The sequence below is a fragment of the Arvicola amphibius genome, chromosome 10, assembly GCF_903992535.2.
Source record: "Arvicola amphibius chromosome 10, mArvAmp1.2, whole genome shotgun sequence".
Classification (NCBI taxonomy): Eukaryota; Metazoa; Chordata; class Mammalia; order Rodentia; family Cricetidae; genus Arvicola; species Arvicola amphibius.
The window spans coordinates 4,630,791-4,649,563 of NC_052056.1; the positions used below are offsets into that span (position 1 = coordinate 4,630,791).

The following is an 18,773-nucleotide window of genomic DNA, read 5'->3' on the forward strand; positions in this document are numbered from 1 at the left end:
TGTGAGCAGCTGTGGAGACACAGAGAAACTCTGCCTACACAGTGTGTGTGTGTGTGGGGGGGTTATTTTCAGGAAGCTGGAAGCCCAGACTGGTTGGCCAGTAACATACACAGTTCATGAGAAATAGTTTACAAATACAGAATAAAATCAGAGAAGCTGATGGGCTGGGAGGGGAAAGTAATTATGTTTTCAAAATCATTTTCAGCCAGCTCTATGGAAAGAAAAACTGTGATTAAACAGGAAATTAAGCTTTCTTATTCATTTCACTCAGGAGCTACATAATCCTGAAGGAATTCCTGAAAGTACACTTAGGATACAATTACAATCTTGACCTTACTACATCCATCGACACAGCAGATTGACCTTAAAACAAAGGAACTGGGGCCAAAGGAGTAGTAATGTCCCTAAGTAGTGTCTGCTTGGTATGCAGAAGCCTGGGTTGTACTCTCAGTCCCCCAAATAAATAACTAATAAAACAAAAATAAAATGTAAGTTTGAGAAAAAGGGCTAAATTACAGCCTAGCTTCATGACTGGAAGTCAAAAAAGACTTAAATTCCACCCACAGCTTTCTCTGTACCTCACTTTGGTTCCTTTTAACATGGCACGGTCTGACAGCACAATTTTCTCCAGGACACAACTGGATCTGGAAGCGTGGACCATGTGCTCAGAACGGTGCACTTAAAAAGGGGTAAGGCAACCAGGTGGTGATGGTGCATCCTTTAATCCCAACACTCAGGAGGCAGAAGCAAATACATCTCTGTGAGTTTGAGGCCAGCCTTGTCTACAAAAGCCAGTTCCAGGACAGTCACAGCTATACAGAGAAACCTTGTCTCGAAAAAGCAAAAAGAAAGAAAGGATAAAAGGTGGGGGGATACACTTTATGTCATGTGTATTTTAACTACTAATAAAAATAGTTTAAACATGTTTAAACTTAACAGCATGGGCAGAGAGGGAGCGAAGTTAGGTTTAACGTTAAAATGCTTTTTTTGGCTAGTAAATCTCCTCTTCAAGTTCCCAGAAGCAGGGTAGGGAAGCCTCAGGGGGTGTTGCTCAGGGGGAGAAGTGAAGCCACACACACACACACACACACACACACACACACACACACACACACACACTGTATTCCCAGCCCCAGGTTAAGGTGGGGGTGGCAGTGCAGAGATCTGAGGATCCCTTGGGCTTGCTGGCTATCGGTTTAGCTCCAGGTTCACTGTGAGACCCTGTCTCAACATGTCCCTCTGATCTCTGTGTGGATGTAGGTCCACACACATGTATAAACCACACACACACACACACACACACACGGCACAGTCCAACCTGCCCCTGCAGAAGGTAATGCTTACTGCAGAGGGTCACGTGCCATCTATACAAAATGTAAGCAGGCCAGTTTCGCATACATCTCCCACCAGGCCCACGAGGCACAGCAGCCATTGTGTTTACTGCTACAGCCTTCCTCTGGAAGTCTGCCATCTTTGGGAGGATGCCCATTTTAAAAGCAAAAACAAAGCCATAAGAAGTCACAGTGAGTCAGGCTGGCAGGTGCACTGAGCTTCAGCACTTGGTTACATCTTTGCCAAGGGACACCAAGAGTGCCCTTTAGACCAAATGGGATGGGAACAGACATTGAGTAATAATAAATTGGCCAGGACTCCCCACTTCCCTGGCAGGCCAGGGGCTCACTTGAGAGGATGGCAGTGGCATGGGGTGGCTGCCAGAGATAAACTGGAGAAATGGATCCGCTGGCCTCCCCTAAGAGCCACTGCTGGGCCATCATCGCAAGGCTGGATGTGTTTAACTGGGGATGACGACGACACTGTTTCCACTTCTGTGCCAACAAAGAGCTTCCTTCTCAAAAGGTAGAAGGCTGAGCAGCACCGAGCTACGTTCAGTCGGCGAACTCTGACCCGGCGAGGCCAGGATGAGTCGACTCTCCACGCAGCTTCCAACACCCACTTCCTGGCACCTCTCTTGGTGAAGCTGCCGGAGAGGATCCTGTGTAGGTTAATTCACCTGTTCATCTCACATAGTGAGATCTGTTAGAAAGCTAAAGGGTTTTTGTTGTTGTTGTTTTAATTCTTAAGCCAGGTGTGGTAGTGTATATACCATTAGTCTCAGCACTTGAGAGGCAGAGGCAAGTGGATCCCTGAGTTTAAAGGTCTACAGAGCAAGTTCCAGGAAACCCTGTCTCAAAATACCAAAAAATTGAATGAATAAATGAACAAACAAACAAAGTTTTATTAAGTCAGCTGCAGGGGCTCAGGTCTATATATAGTCTTAGCACTTCAAGGCAGAGGCAGGAGGATTGCCAAGAGTTCCAGACCATTTCTTCCTGCTAATATCAGCCAGGGCTCTCTGAGCTGCTGTGGTGGTGAGTAAGGCAGGTTGGTGGGGTGGACTAGGAGAGTCCCGAATGCATGGGCAGGAAGGTGCAGGGGCCTGGCTACTGCAGGGCAGGCCCAGAGGCCAGGCGCAGCCAGCAGACACTGGACAGGTGCAGAGGCGACGCTTACCATTCGTCCAGAGTGCGCTCTGTCAAGAGGAAACGCTTGGGAAACAGCTCGGGAAGCCACTATGAGGCCAAGGGTCTGTACCTAACCTACCGAGCTGGGTCTGAGTCAGGACTCCTCTCTCACTGGCTGCCAGGCCATGACAGGCTACCTGAGTGCCCCAGGGCTGTTTTCTCACACAGAAAGTGTGCTGCCACCAACTCACTGGCTGGCCATGTAGGTTAAATATTGAAAGGAAATGAGACACAGAGAGCATCCATCCTACTTCACTAGTACACGCAAACACACAGACATACAACCTACACATGCATATACACCTCTGCACATGTACATGCACACAAGGCGTCCTCTATATACAAACACACTCCACACATGTATATCAGCATATAATACACAGTGAGATAGCGCACATATCATACATGTGCACACCCTACAAAGACACACCCCTGCACATGCACACACTGGTACATCCCTTCACATATACCCACAGTTCACATATATCACATGTACACACATCCTACATATGCATATACAGCAGAGATGCACAGACACCCATATATCTATAGCACATTATAAACACTCCCCACACACATATGGATGCACACATGAGTAACGGGATCTTAAACCACATTGGGGCTTCCAATCTCTTGGTTATGATGACATGGAAATCAATGTGCCAGAACAGAAAATTCTTAATTTTTGAAACAAGGTCTCATGGTGATCCTCCTGCCTCAGTCTTCAAGTGCTGGGATTACAGGTGCATGACCTCAGGATGAGCAGAAACTAGTTCTTGAACCCGATGCAGGAAACACACGGAGCTCACGTGGCAAACACGACTCACATAATGTCAGGTGTTTTCTGGGTCACCTGCCACCACCCTACTGGGACAAGGTCTCTCACTGAATTTGGAACTCACAGATTCAGCTGGACTGGTGGGCCAGCGGCCTCAGGAACATTTGTGTCTCTGCCTCCTCAGTCCAGGATCACAGACGAGTACGATTTTATACTACCTCTCGGGGTCTCAGCTCAGGTCCTCATGCTTAGACACCAAGCACATTCCAGCCACAGCCACCTTCCCCAGCCCTTTGTGGGGATTCTTTAACTTCTCCATCTGAGCGCTGAGCTCAGAACAGCTGTGGTGCTCTGCAGCTCCATTCTTTTCAACAGGCCTCTTGACAGAAACTCTGCTGCTGGGGAATGGCTACACAGGCGGGAACCTCAAAGGAGCAGCAGGGGCTCACAGAGGCGATCACTCCATATGCAGGCAAAGAACTCACAGACTCAGAAGCCAGGCCTCTGAGTTCCACAAGGAAGCAGGGAGGAGGGAAGGTAGGAGAAGCCACACTCTTCACAACTGGCCTGAAGCTCACACTAGGCGTGACACAGAGCATGGGGGAGTATTTCAGAACGAATGACCACATGCCACATGCTACACCAGTTTTCCTTTTTAAACACTGCCATCTACATACAAGGGACATGTGTGACAGACCTATAGCCAAGCTTATATGGAATCAGTGTGTTAAGGCCTGAGCCAGGGAACAGAACTGTCACAAATCCTCGATGGCTTTAGTCCCCAAAGTATAACTGGGAACTCAGTCTTCAGAAGTCACACAGGCGTGTGGAGCTGGCGTTGACAGTGGACCGAATGTCAGCTCTTCCCGACACCACCTTCCTGAGATCTCTGGAGCCTAACACCAGGTGGGTCCTCCTCAGCTGAAGCTGACTGGCTTCAGATTGGCTGCTGAGAATTTAGGCCAAGCCACACAAGCCCTCCATCCCTTACAAGCACACAAGACTCCAGAGTGGGGCCTGGAGGTGGCTCAGCTGACAACAAGTCAGAGGACCTAAGTCCAACCCTGGGACCTCTCCTCCACACGTGCCATGACTGCCACCCTCCCCCATATGTAAGTAAATGGAGTAAGATTCTGGACTGCACGCCAGATGGGCAAGTTCTTGCAGTCAGTGACCGACCAGGGGCAAGAACACCAACGGACGCAACTCAGAGTCACAGATGGGGTTGGAGGTCACGGCTCTCCGTGGACTTACGGCTACTTTGCTCTCATCAGCGTTGGTCTGGTTTTATCTTATCTGGTCTTCCTTCTCTGCTGTTCGCTTCCCTGGTTCTGAAACAAGCTGTCTGTCCAGGAGTCTGTACAGGTGGCTGCGTGGGAGAGGCTGTAACCAGTACGCAGGAGTGTCCAGTACGCAGGAGTGTACCGTCAAACAGGCCCGGCTAGCTCTGTGGACAGAGCACTGGAAGAGCACGACTCGAACACAGCGAGTTCTGTGCTTAGCTCTGCAGTGACTTAGGAAGAGCCCTGGGCCAGCCATCCAGCTGCCACTCAGTGAGACAAAGGGCAGGACTGGCGGCGGGCAGTCACAGGAAGACTGACTTAATTTCTTATTTAGGGATTTGAACCCAGGACTCGGACACTGAGCCGCACTCCCAGCAAAGCTCAGTCCTTGCCCTTTCCAGCAGAACTGCGGGGCTGAACCCGGCCTAGTGTACGCCAGGCAAACTGAGCTCTACCCTCAGCCCTGTGCTGCATCTTTTAAGGACACAAAACACTGCTCCTGTCAATTGTCAAATGTGTCTGCGAGGGCCACAGAGGGTCTGGCTCCAGCTCACATGTGGCTGAAGGATGGGCTAAGTTGGGACACAGATTATCCAACCAAGCAATTTCAAATAAAGAAAATATAATGTAACCTAAAAAAATCAAAAGTGCAGGGCAATGTTGCCATTGGCAGGAAGACATTCAGAAACACCCGGAGACATTTATGACTTTATTTGTGGGTGGGGGAGGGGCTCGGCTATATTGCCATGTAGTGGACTAGAGGCCAGGATGCTAACAACCACCTTACAGTGCCCAGAACAGGGCCCACCTCCACCCAGACGCCCGCAGTGCCGTGGCTGAGACACTCCCGTGCAGAGGGTGCAGAGGAGCAGGGTTCCATCTCTGGCTTACAAACAGAAAGAAAAAGAAAAGAATAACAAAAATAGCCCATTCTCAATGGAGCAAAAATAACCAAACAGTGTTTGTTCCTTTTATGCCTTTGAAGCAGAGGAAATCCCTTTCAGAAGCTGGCCTGCAGCTTTCCGGCCACATCTCAGGGGCCCCAGAAGTCACAAGGTCACATCTAAGTAAACTGTGCTGTGGAAAATGGAATCAAGAGGATTAAATTTGACAACCAGAACCGTATGCCTCCAGCTACCTCAGAACTCTCTACCAGGTGACCTCCACACATAAGAGGGTCTTTTAAACAAGGAAGAGAAGGGACTGGCCATTGGCTGGGCAGCCACATGCCTGCCCCACACTCAGAAGTGGAATCTTAATTAACCCTGCTGCTCCCACACTGAGCATGCTCAGTGCTCCTGCTTTCCAGGGCAATGCAATTAGACTGTCTTCCAGCATACCAAGGCCCTGAGACATCTAGCTGGGGAGTCACCAGAAGCACTGGCAAGAAAGGATCTGTCACGTGCATAAAAGTAACACTTTGACTATTATTCATACACACACTTTTTTTGTTTGTTTTGTAGTTTGAGACAGGGTTTCTCTGTGTATCAGCCCTGGCTGTTCTGGAACTCGCTGTGCTGTAGGAATTCCTACCACCAGTAGCCATTAAGTTACCCGCCCACTTGGGTGTAGACCTCTTATACTATTTATGCCGATGTAAAGCATGTGTCTGGTCTTTTTCTGGCTGCAGAATTCAGTTGCTGTTCCCCATTCCAGCAGAGGATTGTGATCTGTGAGTCTACCCCTAAATAAATAATCCTCTATTATTCTCAATTCTGAGCTAGTGTGGGATTTCTTTTAAGCATCCTTCTTCACTCGCTCTGTAGACAAGGCTGGCCTCCAACTCACAGAGACTGTCCTGCCTCAACCTCCCGAGTACTGGGATTAAGGCATGCTGCGCCACCACTGCCCGGCTATATACACACATTTTTAAAGGCTGGTTTATCTTAACAACGTGTATGCGTCCAGGTGTGGGCACGTGCATGTGAGTCCAAGTAGCTTTGAAGCATACCGACCCTGGTCCTCTGGAGCTGGAGTTACAGGAGGTTGTGAGCTGCCAGGCTGAGTGCTAGAACTGAGTTTCATCCTCTGAAGCAGGAACAGTCTGTCCTCTGAACTGCTGAGCCATCTCTCCAGCCCAGCACCTCACATATTGATCAGCTACTGAAATAACAGGCACAGCAACTAAGGAACAAACTGAGACAAGCCACGGAGGGAGAGCAAGGGTGAGACACTAAGAAACACCAGAGGCCCTGTCATTAAAATCACTGTTAATGAGGTCACCTGCATTCTCCCACAGTAAAGGCTGTTAGGCCATCTGCTCAGCCAGGGACATTTTTCAGTGAGCCTGAAGATGTGAGTGGAAGAAACATGTGCCCTTAAGACTTCCCGAATGTTGTAGGCTGGACAGGTGCCCAGTGGCTAAGAGCCTGTTCTGTTCCTAGTATTCATGCTGAGCAGCTCATAACTGCTGCTAACTTCAGCTCTGAGGGACCTGACACCTTCCCGGGGAACCTGCACTCACATGCACGTATGAGCGAGTACACACACGTGTGCACTGCAGGACTGAGAGAGCTATGTAGAACAATCCATTTGTTCTGTCAGACGACTGGTCTACCTTATCTGAAGGACACATAAGCCATTATACTGTCACATCATGGTACACTTTAAGGCACTCCCTGGCTGATGTGGTTACTTCCAATTATTTGTCACCATACAACAAAAAAGGCTCTTGCAACTGCCTTTGTGGGTTTTGTCCATTTATAATGGACTGCACTAACATTCTAATCGTCTGTCATGTGGGAAACACCAAAGTCACAGTGAACCTCTACTCTGTTCCCTCCGGAGAGCGGCTCAAGTCTGTCCACACCAAGAGTTGAGGACAGGGAAGGGCTGCAGCTCCCACACACGGCAGGATGTAGAACGGTGCATCCCTGTGACAAACCATTTGTGGCCTTTAAAGACATTAACTGTGTGGCCCCAGAGATGGCTCAGCAGCTAAGAGAACTTGCTGCACAATCCTGAGGAACAGGGTCTGTACTCCAGTACCCTTGTTAACAAGCCTGTGACTCCATGTGATCCCAGCTTGCTTCTGACCTCCACTCAAGCACAGGTATGTGCACCTACACATACCTACACACACACACACACACACACACACACACACACACACACACACACACACACGCGCGCGCGCGCGCGCAAATCTTTAACAAACTAAAACGGGCTGGAGAGATGGCTCAGCAGTTAAGAGCACTGGCTGCTCATCCAGAGCACAGATTCAATCCTAGTAGCCACAAAGCTCCCAACTGCTGTAACTCCAGTTCCAGGGGATCCTCATATAGACACACAAATAAATCATTAAAAAAATAAAAACACAGCTGGGCGGCGGTGGCGCACGCCTTTAATCCCAGCACTCGGGAGGCAGAGGCAGGCGGATCTCTGTGAGTTTGAGACCAGCCTGGTCTATAAGAGCTAGTTCCAGGACAGGCTCCAAAGCCACAGAGAAACCCTGTCTCGAAAAACAAACAAAAAAATAAATAAATAAATAAAAAAATAAAAAAAAAATAAAATAAAAACACATACCCACTGGAAGAAACTCAACTGTCCATTACCAGGAAATGAATCCTGTATATCTGTGGACCTTACTCAGCAGTACAAAGGTAAATGAACTATCAATATCTACAGCTTGGTAACCTTCAGAATAGCTTCGCTAAATAAAAAAGAGGCCAGAGCAAGAGAAATAGAGGGTGTGTCCATTTATACAATTCTAGATTAGTACTCTTAGGACAGTCTTAGGTAGCCCAGGCTAACCTTAAACTCACTAGGTTGTTGGCAGCTGTCCTTGAACTGTTGAGTCTCCAGCACGCAGCTGCTGGGATTAAAAACCAACCACCACACCAAGCCTGTTTACATAAAACTTTTTAAAATGCAAACTCATCTACAGTGACAGAGAGGAAGGAGACAGTTGTCTGGTGATGTGCATATGAAATGCCAAGAAGGAACTTCTGGAGGTGACACACACAGAATCTTGATGGTGGTCTCACAGGGTTGTATGCACGTCAAAACCCATCAAGTCCCTCTGAATATGTGTGGGGCTAGTGTTGTGGCCCAGTCTTTATAAGGACTTGGTTTGTAGAACAATGTTCAGGCTACTGTGTGTCAATACGGCTTGGCTGGAGGTGTGGGGCCCACTGAAAAAGACAGATAGTTTATATTGGACTCAAATACCAGCTTGAAGGTTGGTGCTCATGACCAAAGGCAGCCAAATGTAACTCTGTCCTTTGTTTTTGTCTGATTAGGCTGCCTTTACAAATACAAGTTTCTCTTAACACAGGTTTACCTCTCTCTGGGGCTTGGTGACTTGGGGTTCTTCCTGGCTTGCAGATGCCTGCCTTCTGGCTGTGTCTTTGCATGGGATGCTTGGGGAAAGCAGACAAAGAGGGAGGTGTCTTTCTTCTTTTAAGGCCACAATGCTATCAGATAAGGGCCCATCCTATGACCTTATTTAACTTAAATTGCCTACTAATGACACTTTCTCCAGAGTCACTTGGGGGTTGTCCAGTGGGGACCCTTTCTAGGCAGAGCAATACCCTGAACTCCACTCTGCTGGATGACACACTGCTGTCATTTGGTTATCGGTCATGGGTGAGTTAATTGTCTGTGTGAACCTGGCCAACTTCCACACCTCCAGCAGACTGGAGAGGATAAACTACCAACAAATTCTTTCACATAAACACAAAATAGATCGGCTATCTTGGTCACAAATTGGAAAGTGTAACAGACTCCTCTGCAGACAGCAAGCTCTTCTCAAAAAACCACCTCAGCCTTGTCATATCTGAGAAGCTTGCACCAGGCAGCTGAGTCAGCAATGCCCTCAGAGTCTCAGCACGGCCCCAGCAATCTGGATAAGGGCCATGATGTCATCTGAACCCCTGAACTGGGCACAACACACCAGAATCCAGCAGCTGCTGCCACTCATTGGAACCAGGGGTTTGAGCTGATCTCTACCAGTGGAGAGTATTAGTTGGCTGCTAGCAAGTAGATAAAGCATAGCTCCAGGCAGGTACACGGGCTGGCAATGAAGAACTAGACAGCCCCAGCATCCTACAGCTGAGAGGGCATCTCATCACCTCCCTTCTCAGGGCCCAGGCAGCGGGGGGTGAGGAGTGAGGCTCACGCTGAACACCACAGGAATCCTCACAGGCTTTCTAGGACACCCGCAGTGCTGTCCCTCCTTAAAGGGCACCGGCCAGCGCTCAAGTCGGCAGAAAGGCTGTGAGAGCAGAGGTGCCTGACCAGGAAGTCCCCAGGTCACCGGCACTGAAAAGGCTTGAAGGACGCGGCAGCCTCCACTGGTGGGTGAGAATGTGGATGGACATCTGGAGTTCAGACAGATCTACTAAGTTCTCTCTGAAGTCCTAGTAGCCAATACCTTCCAGAGGGACTGCATGCAGAGAGACCATTCCAAAGGACATTGGGACAGAGTGCGGCACGGGGGTGCATCTTCCCAGGGAGTGCCACTGGTGTCCTTATGAGATCGGACAGAAGAAGATGGGGAAAGCAAAAAGGGGACATAGGAAGGAAGGGGAGCCCCCACTCAGAGTCTAGTTGAAGTCTTGAGCCAGATGAACAGGGAATTTTGGGAATTCAAGGAACCCTTACTATAAGACACAACTAAGTTCACTGTGGAGGCTGCCTAACTAGAAATCGGGTTCTTCCTCCATGGAGGTATTTCCTAGAGAAATGTTAAAATTACCCCAACCATTCTTAACACCAGAGGGTGTACGACCTTGAACTTAACCTTACTCCTCTTCAGTTGTAAAACTGAAATCTCACAAACAAAATTAGGAAGTTTGCTTATGGTCCACACATATTTTAACTCATGAGTCTTACTATAGCAAGGTTCCTGCGGCCTTGGATTTTTGTCTGATCAGACTTCAATCCTGTCCAGCATACCTCAGGAACCACCCCCAGACCTCATTTCCTAGAGAGAGCTCCTCAGAAACCTGTGGAGCCATCTGACTTCATAATCACAGACAGCCATTACCAAGACACGTGAACAGAACCTCTCCTGAGCAGCTCACTGGGGTACAAACTGTCGTTTTCTTCAGTGCCTCTCTCTCTTTCTCTCTCTCTAATGCCCAGCTGAAATCTGCTTAAACACCTTTCCCTAAGCCCAGCTGCACACAGACTCAACTCTTCTGCCCTGAAGCCAAGAGCCCTGGTTTCATCTGAGCAGAGATCTCAGCAGAGGTCTTCTGCTTCCGCTGCCTACAACACTTAAAGATGGGGCAACCACTACAGACACCTCCAGAGGATGACCAGGCTGTGACAGGGGTGCCCCTTTACCATCCTACCCCTACCCCTGCTTCTCCCTAATTCTGCTAAAGAGAATCCCCACCTAGAGCCAGGCTTGCTGGCACACACCTTCAGTCCCCTGCTTCTCCCTAATTCTGCTAAAGAGAATCCCCACTTAGAGCCAGGCATGCTGGCACACACCTTCAGTCCCAGTACCCAAGAGGCTAAGCAAGGAGGATTGCAGGATCAAAGCCAGACCCGTCTCAAGACTACATTAGGAATGCTCCCACCTAGCTGTTAACGTGTTAACTACCAAAGGAATTTTGTTTAGATTTGGATAACCAAGAACATCTCATGTCCTCTGTCAGATGCCACCGCGGTTATTGGATCTGTCAACCAAGTCCCGCCCAGGAGCTGTCTTCCTGCCAACTCCTCCTTTCCCTCTCTATAAAAACCCCGCTGCTCCCCACAACTGAAGTCCCCCTTTCTCTAAACCAGCTATACTTTAGACCTACGTCACAGCCCTCACTCAGGTCTCTGCTCAAATGCCATGCTGTTGAAGAACGGTCACTGTGCCCTTCATCCCCCGGTGTCCCACATTTAATTTTCCTTCCCACCAATGAAGCCTCGTATGCCACGTGAACAGGTGTTTTGCGTTGCTGCCACAGCCCAGCATCCAGATGTTCCGTCTACTGTGGCGTCTGGCAGCCTCGGATGAATCTGCTCTAACAAATACCACACACAAAGAGGCCTAAACGATGTTCTGTAGCAGAAAGAAGCTGAAGCCTCCCTTGCCTAACACTTCAGATACCAGACACTGGCTACTTATGAGCAATGATAATAATCAATACCCACGGCCCACTGGTAATAATCGATCCCCATGGCCCAGCTGGTAATAATCGATCCCCCCACGGCCCAGCTGATGATAATCGATCCCCACAGCCCAGCGGCTCTGGTAGTCTGCAGTGTTCGGGGTGTTCCCTGGACAGCAGGGTCCGGAGCCCCTTTTCCACACACGTGGTATCACTTGTCCATACATGCCTACGTCTGTGTCCAAGTCTCCCTCCTCCTTTTCCCTTTTCATTTTCCTCAGCGCTGGGGGCTGAGCCTAGGGCCTAATGCATGGCGGGCAAGTGTCCTACTATTAAGCCACAGCCCCCGGCCCTCTTTCTAATTCATCAGGCCAAGGTCTCACTAAATTGCCCAGCTGGCATTAGACTCTGGACTCTGTAGTCCAGACAGTCCTTAAATCTGCCATCCTCTTGCCTCAGCCTCCCGAGTAGCTGTGGTTACGGGCTTGAGCCAACAGGCCTGGCTCAAATGTCTCCTTTCTGTGATGTTTTCTTGTTTTGTTTTGTTTTTTTGAGACAAGATCTCACTATGTATTTCTGGTTGGCCTAAAACCTCTTATATAGCCCAGACTGCCCTCTCTAACTCAAGAATTTCACCTGCCTCTGCCTCCCAAGGATGGCATTAAACATTCTCCTTATGATAAGGATGCCCCCCACAGTGGATCCAGCCATCGCTAGTCACACCACTGCAGCCTGACCATCCTGCAAAGCGCCCATCTGCACACAGTTAGATTCTGAGGGCCCAGAGTGAGGGCTCTGATAAATACAACTCAGCACAACCACTAACGGCTACTTGATCTGAACAAGTTAATACTGTTTACTGGCAACAAAATCACACTGGCCTCACTTGGACAACAGGGTGGGGCTCTTTGGCCCTGAGAAGGCACAGCCCATTCTCCATAGAGAAACTGCATAGACGCGGGCAGGAAAATGTTGGGAAAGCCTAACAATAGCAGAGCTCTGGGGGTCAGAAACAGGGGCTGAGTCCTCTTCCGTGCATGGGCATGGCCAGAGCTGGGTGTCAAGCTATTTTACAAGTCTCTTTTTATTTTATTCTATTTTCTTTTATGCTACAGTACCGGGGATTAAATCTACAGCCTCACATGTTAGGCCTAATTATAGTGGCAGAGAAGAAGAAATGTCATCAAAGGTCTAGGGCTACAGCTTAGCTGCCTCACACGCATAAAGCCCTGGGTTCAACCGCTATCACCACGCACACGTCTGCACCATCATGTGGGTGGGCTGGAGGGTGGGCAGAAAGGCAAGCCCCAGGCCAAACGCGAACCACCAGACCTTATTTTTGGTGGGGGGCGGGGGCAGCGGCAGTGGTGGTGGGGGCGGCAAGACTGCCCAAACGACAGGGTGGGATTTCGTGGGTAAAATCTGTAGCAAGAAGTGACTTTTCAAATTAAACATTTATCCAGTGCAATCCCACTGACAGGGGTCATATCAGGGAATAATCCTCAGGAAAATAAGGGGCTAAGGGCTGCGCTCAGTCCTTCCCAGAATGGGTAAACGGCCCGGTTTGGACCGTTCGTTGAGGACCATATGGATAGAAATAAGACAAGACAGATGACGGAACCTGCCAGCTCCACTCCAGCTCCATCCCACCCAGGGCTGCAAACCCGGGCCAGGTGTGCTCACAGCGGAGCCTCTGCACACCTCCACGGTCTCCGTCTCAGGCCCTATCAAAACGTCCAAGACAAGTCTATCCAGCACCTGGACAGCCCTGGACACCAGGAGGACAGCAGAAAGAGAGGGCCCCAGGCAGGGTGCCTTAGCTGTACCCACAGTAATAGATTAGCTCCCCAGGCTCCAGTTCCCTTGCTGGAAATACATCTGAGAATGCCACCGCTCTCCTGTACTAGAGTCGGTTAACAGAACACACTCCCTTCAGACCGCTATGCAAGCGTTAGCTCTCCTGGACGTGATGGCTAATATTGTCAACTGCCAGGCCTCTTCCCTCTTGGGCGGGGGCTGTCCAACCAAGGAACCTCAGGCTCCAGTACCGCCTAAAAACCCTCAGGAGTAGAAATCTGTCTATCCCACTGAGCACCTGCCTGCTGTGACATTTGCAAATGAATGTGCCTTGCGTGAAACCAGGCCTTTCCTGGCCAATGAGCTACAACCCCCTATCTCGCTGGAGCCCCACAGCCATCTGCCAGGCTGAGCTGCAGCCACACACACACCCTATGCTGAGAACTGAGCCCAGGGCCTTAGGCGTGTTGGGCCAGCACTCTGGGAACTGCTTTCTGGCCTCAGAGTGAGGGTGCTGAGGTGGGTACGTGAAGGGGGGGCACAGTTTGTTCTTCACTGCCCCATCCATTCCTGCGAAAGATAAAGCGAGCACTCTCTCTCCTCAGTAGGGTCTTCTGGGGTTCCCTGACCTGCAGACTAGAGCTGGAGGAGGATTCCCCCAACTCTCTCACCTGACACTCATGTTCCAAGTCAAGTGCTGGCCAGTCAGCCTGAGAGGGCTCTACACTGCGCACCACAGCAGCAGCCCACTGAGTGCCTAAGAATCTCTGCAGGGTCTTCCTGCTGGGCACAACAGGTGTGTCTTTCCAGACCACCACCCTTTCTCCACACCCTAACACATACAGACTCACACTCACAGACTCGTATACTCACTCTCACACACACTCACATGCATACACACACAATTAGTTTGTTTTCCATTCTTCTAGAAGTTACTGGTCAGCAAAGAAAGGGCCCAAAAATTACAGCACAAAAGAAACAGAAAAATTCTCCGCAGACACAGAATAATCTTTGAATAATTTAAAATTGTCATTTCACAGATTTATCAAGAAAAGGCCACTCAGACAGGTGTGGTGTGCACACCTTTAATCCTAGCACTTGGAGGCAGGGACAGGTGGACTGAGTTTGAGGCCAGCTTGTTCTGAGTTTCCGGGATAGCCAGGGCTACAGACAGAGAAACCCTGTCTCAAAAAAAACCAAAGAAAAGAAAAAGAAGAAAAGGCCACTCTACTGTAACAACGCTATAAAAGCCAACATGAAGAGTTCTGGGCTCAGAAGCCGCTGGAAGAGCTGTGCTACCCGTGGTAAGTCTGAACCCGTGGGTAAATCTGAGGTACAGACTCCAGCTGCTCCTTCTTTTCTGTTTCTCTAGGTGTTCTAACCTTCACAAATTCCTTACCATAATAAAAGACAACTCTGGCCCCACCTCTGCACCTTCCAAACAGGAAATGCCCCGTACCTTGTTGAGCTTGCCAAGTGAAGATATAAGATCCGCCCATTCGCTGGAGGACTCGAAGTTTCTTAAAGCCTTTTCGATAACCGAGGAGTAACTTCTGTATCTGTAATCGCTTAGCAGCTCCTGCTCCTCTGGGTCCATCTTACATTCTCGCACTTTAGGAGGGATCTAAAGGGGAAATGGGAAAATATATGAGGGAGCCGCTCCCAGGCAGAAGTCCTTTCCAGCTCGGAGACCTGTGTCCACAGACTCACTAGGCAATCCAATTCAAATATTTACAAGGCTCCTAGGCCAGGCGCAATGTAAATAAAGATACAGAGCTCCCACTGTTATGGGTCCTGAGGGACACAAGTGCACTGGGTAGAAAGAGGCGAGGATGCTAGGACCGGACCTGCCTAACCGACAACATTAACTCTGGGAGAGAAACTAGCAAAATCACATCCTACTGCTGGCTGCTAATTCTGAACGCAGAAGGGCCCTTCCATCACAAACCTAAGGATGTGTGTGCTTTCAACCTGAAAGGTTCACTTAGTAATTCAATCCTCTACAACTAAATGAGGAGTCTGGGAGTATTCTTCACAAAAACCAGGTAAGAGGGCCGGCTAGATGGCTCAGCAGGGAAAAGTACTTGTTATAGGGACCAGCAACCTGACTCTGGGCCAGACATACCTATAATCACAGTACCAGACAGGAAGGCAAGAGAGTTACGAGTTCAAGACCAACCTAAGATACATGAGATCCTGGGGCTCGTGACAGACAGACATAGGTAAACGGAGAGGAGGAGGACATAAGATGCGGCGGGGTTGGGAGGGGGAGGAAGAAAATATAAGCTTCGTGAAAACAGCTAGCCAAACAAGATCATCTATGGTATGACTTCACTTGTATGAAATACCCAAGGCGTGCAAGCCTCTTGTGATGGTAAGCAGGTTAGGGGGTGCCTGGGGTAGACCAGAAACAGAGATAGGGTCATTTGAGGTCACCGAAATGAGGTTCTGGCAATCACTGAGGAACCCTGTAAATCTCCAAAAATCGCTGAATTATACACCTGGTGAACTCTGCAGTCTGTAAATTATACCCAAATTAACACTTTTTAAAAACTAACCTAACCTCTGAATTCCATTTGCTCAGCACACTCGTCCCTCATTTTCCCATTTTGCAGAAAGTGGCCCCTATGTGGCTAGGATGTTACTCTAGATTTCTTCCTTCCCTTGGCCTGCCACACTCAACCCAAGTCCTGCTGGTTCTGCCTTGTCCCTCCGTCCTGCGGTGCAAGCCCCCTACTCCCTGCAGGTCCCCCACTCCCATTCTTCTCCCACCCACCACATTCTCACACAGCTCTCCCAGAATCCTCCTGTAAGGTAAGTGTGCTCTCTCCACACAAATGCTGGTCTACAGAATCCTCCTGTAAGGTAAGCGTGCTCTCTCCACACAAATGCCAGTCTACGAGGCTCCACCCTCTGCTGCCTCCACAGTAGTGCACGTTCTCAGAGAGACTCACCCTACCACAGAGCTGCGCTATGCAAGTCAATCTGCAATTTCACTCTCAGGAGGACCTGTAAGCTTTCTCTGAAATAACAGGCTTCATGCTTTGTGGAAACAAACAAAAAGGTGATGATCTGGGGCAGTGGTTTAATTTGCCAAGTCTACCAAGTTCCTACAACCGCAAAGTCTATAGCTGAGCACCTTTTTTTTCCTGTAAAGAAATTTCCAGTCTGGACTCCCAACATAACTGGGAAATATCCTATGTGCAGTTTGTTTATTGAGTGTCCCAGAACCAGGGAAAGAACTTGAGCAGGACTAACAGAGGAACCACTTAAATAATCGCAGCTGAATTGGGCATCCAGTGACGTGGCCTGGAGTATCCAGTCTGGGCTGAGGAGATGGCTCAGTCAGGAAAGGGGCTCAGGACCTGAACTGCATCCCCAGAACCCATATAAAAAGGCCAGATGTGGTGGGGCACACACTTGTCACCCTACCACGGGGGTTCTCTGTCCATAGCCTAACCTGCGCTCTAGGCTCAAGGAGAGACTTTGCCTCAAAATAAAATGGATGGTCTTTCCTGAGCAATGAAACTCAAAGTTTGACACAGACACACCAAAGTCTGATTTGGGCAAGAAGAAAGGGAAGAGGAAGCCCAACTATGAGCACAGGTGTGGACTCCTGTGTTACCAGGAAGAGAGCCATCACTGATAAGATCAGTGTTCAGGAGTGAGTGCCTGGCTGCTCCCAGCCACGTGGCTCTCAGCCAGGGATGAAGGCAGCAGGTGCAGCTCTCTGTTATGGTCTGATGCTGAAAGGAAGGGCTAGCTGGTGTAACAAAACGGCTAAGATGCTTAGAAATTACTCATTCAAGGTGTTTAAACACCTTCAAAATACGGGGCACGGGGAATTACAAAACTACACAGCTTCTGTGTCAGTTCAATACATCTTTCACTTAGGAAGCACACTGGAGTTTCACGAGGGGCATTCCTGCCAAAAGATGGGACTATTAGGGATTATAGAATTAGGGCTCAGTTCAGTGGGAATCTGTTATACAAGGTGCGAGAATGACCAGGTCAAACTCTACACTGCTCTTCTTGCAAGCTGTCCTGGACACCTTCGTGAGATGCAGCAGCTCAGTTAGCAGAGAGTGCTATGTAGGCTACAAACGACTGTACACAAAGGAACAGGCATACACACAGGCACACCTGACTCATTAACCTTACCACAGAAAGCGTCAGTGGGGGCTCCCTCACGGTACCCATTCCTAATTCCTTAGCTCAAGTGAAAACCCCAAACCATCTGCCAAATCCGGAAGTCGATTGTAAATATGCGTACAAGGAAGGAGTCAGGAGAACACAGTAACAACCGACAAACAGCAGCCTTCCCATTTACCTGTAGATAATAATGTCCCTGCGTCTACAGCACATCAACCCTCTTCACCAACTGGCCCAGTTTTGAATTCGGCCTTTCAGAGTGAGATCAAATGGCACTGGAAAATAAAAGCAAGACACCTGACGTCTCACAGGGATGGCTTTTAAATGTGGGGTGTCCTCGACAAACAACCCTAGACAGGTTTCCCGAGAGGGAGACTGTTGTTACTGGGTGACAACCTCCTCGGCAGCTCATCCGCAGGCGCAGGGCCAGGCCGGCTGGTGCACACGCACAGAAGCTGGGACCCCATCGGGGAACCGGGAAGCCCTGCCCGACAAAGGCTGAGCTTTTGGTACCGCCCTGGGACCGCCGGGCGGAGAGGGGTGGCCGCCCGACCTCCACCTGCGGCCCGAGGCCGGCTCTCAGGGACCCTGCCCAGCCACAGAAGGCCGGGGCTGAAGCCCACACCCACGCGCGGCCGTACCCGCAGTGCAGCAGCCCTGCCGCCGCCCGAGCCCTGCGCATCCGCCGCTCCCGGGCCGGCGGGGACGAGACTTACGGGCGGCCGTGGAGCTCGGCGGCGGGCGTGTGGACCAGTCGGCTGCGGGAGACAGCGGCTCAGCGCTACGGCAGCCCGCGGAAGAAGCGCCGCACCTCAGCCCAGCGGCCGCCACTCCCGAGAACCAGGCGGCTGGGGGCGGGGCCGGAAGGCGGGGCCTCGAGATGGGGCGGGACCCGGAGGCAGGTCCTCGGCGAGGGGCGGAGTCTTCGGGGTGGTTGGGCGGGGCCACAACCTTGGCGCGTGGGCGGTGTAGAGGGCGGGGCCTTGACCTCTTGGGTGAGCCTCTCTCTTCGTGGGAGGGGCCGTGGCGGTGGGGTGGGCGTGGCCTAGGCGAGACGGGGCCGGGCCCTGACCGCATAGGGCGGAGACCGAAGGAGGAGACTGGCGGCGGGGTGGGAGGGGGAGGTTTGGCCGGGTGGGTGGGGCCTCTGAGGGCGGGGCCTTGGGGTCAGAGGCCTGTGGGCACGAGG

General features: G+C 50.2%; 1 protein-coding gene across 1 annotated transcript in view; it reads right to left on the minus strand.

Annotated features, from left to right (window-relative positions):
• Positions 1–18,434, minus strand: part of Dop1b (DOP1 leucine zipper like protein B) — a 96,307-nt gene extending 77,873 nt beyond the window's left edge. The window contains 3 exon segments of the mRNA XM_038344933.1: positions 14,892–15,056; positions 17,763–17,859; positions 18,301–18,434. Of these exon segments, the coding sequence (XP_038200861.1) occupies positions 14,892–15,029 (138 nt within the window). The 5' untranslated portion in view covers positions 15,030–15,056; positions 17,763–17,859; positions 18,301–18,434.
• Between the last annotated feature and the right edge of the window lie 339 nt (positions 18,435–18,773).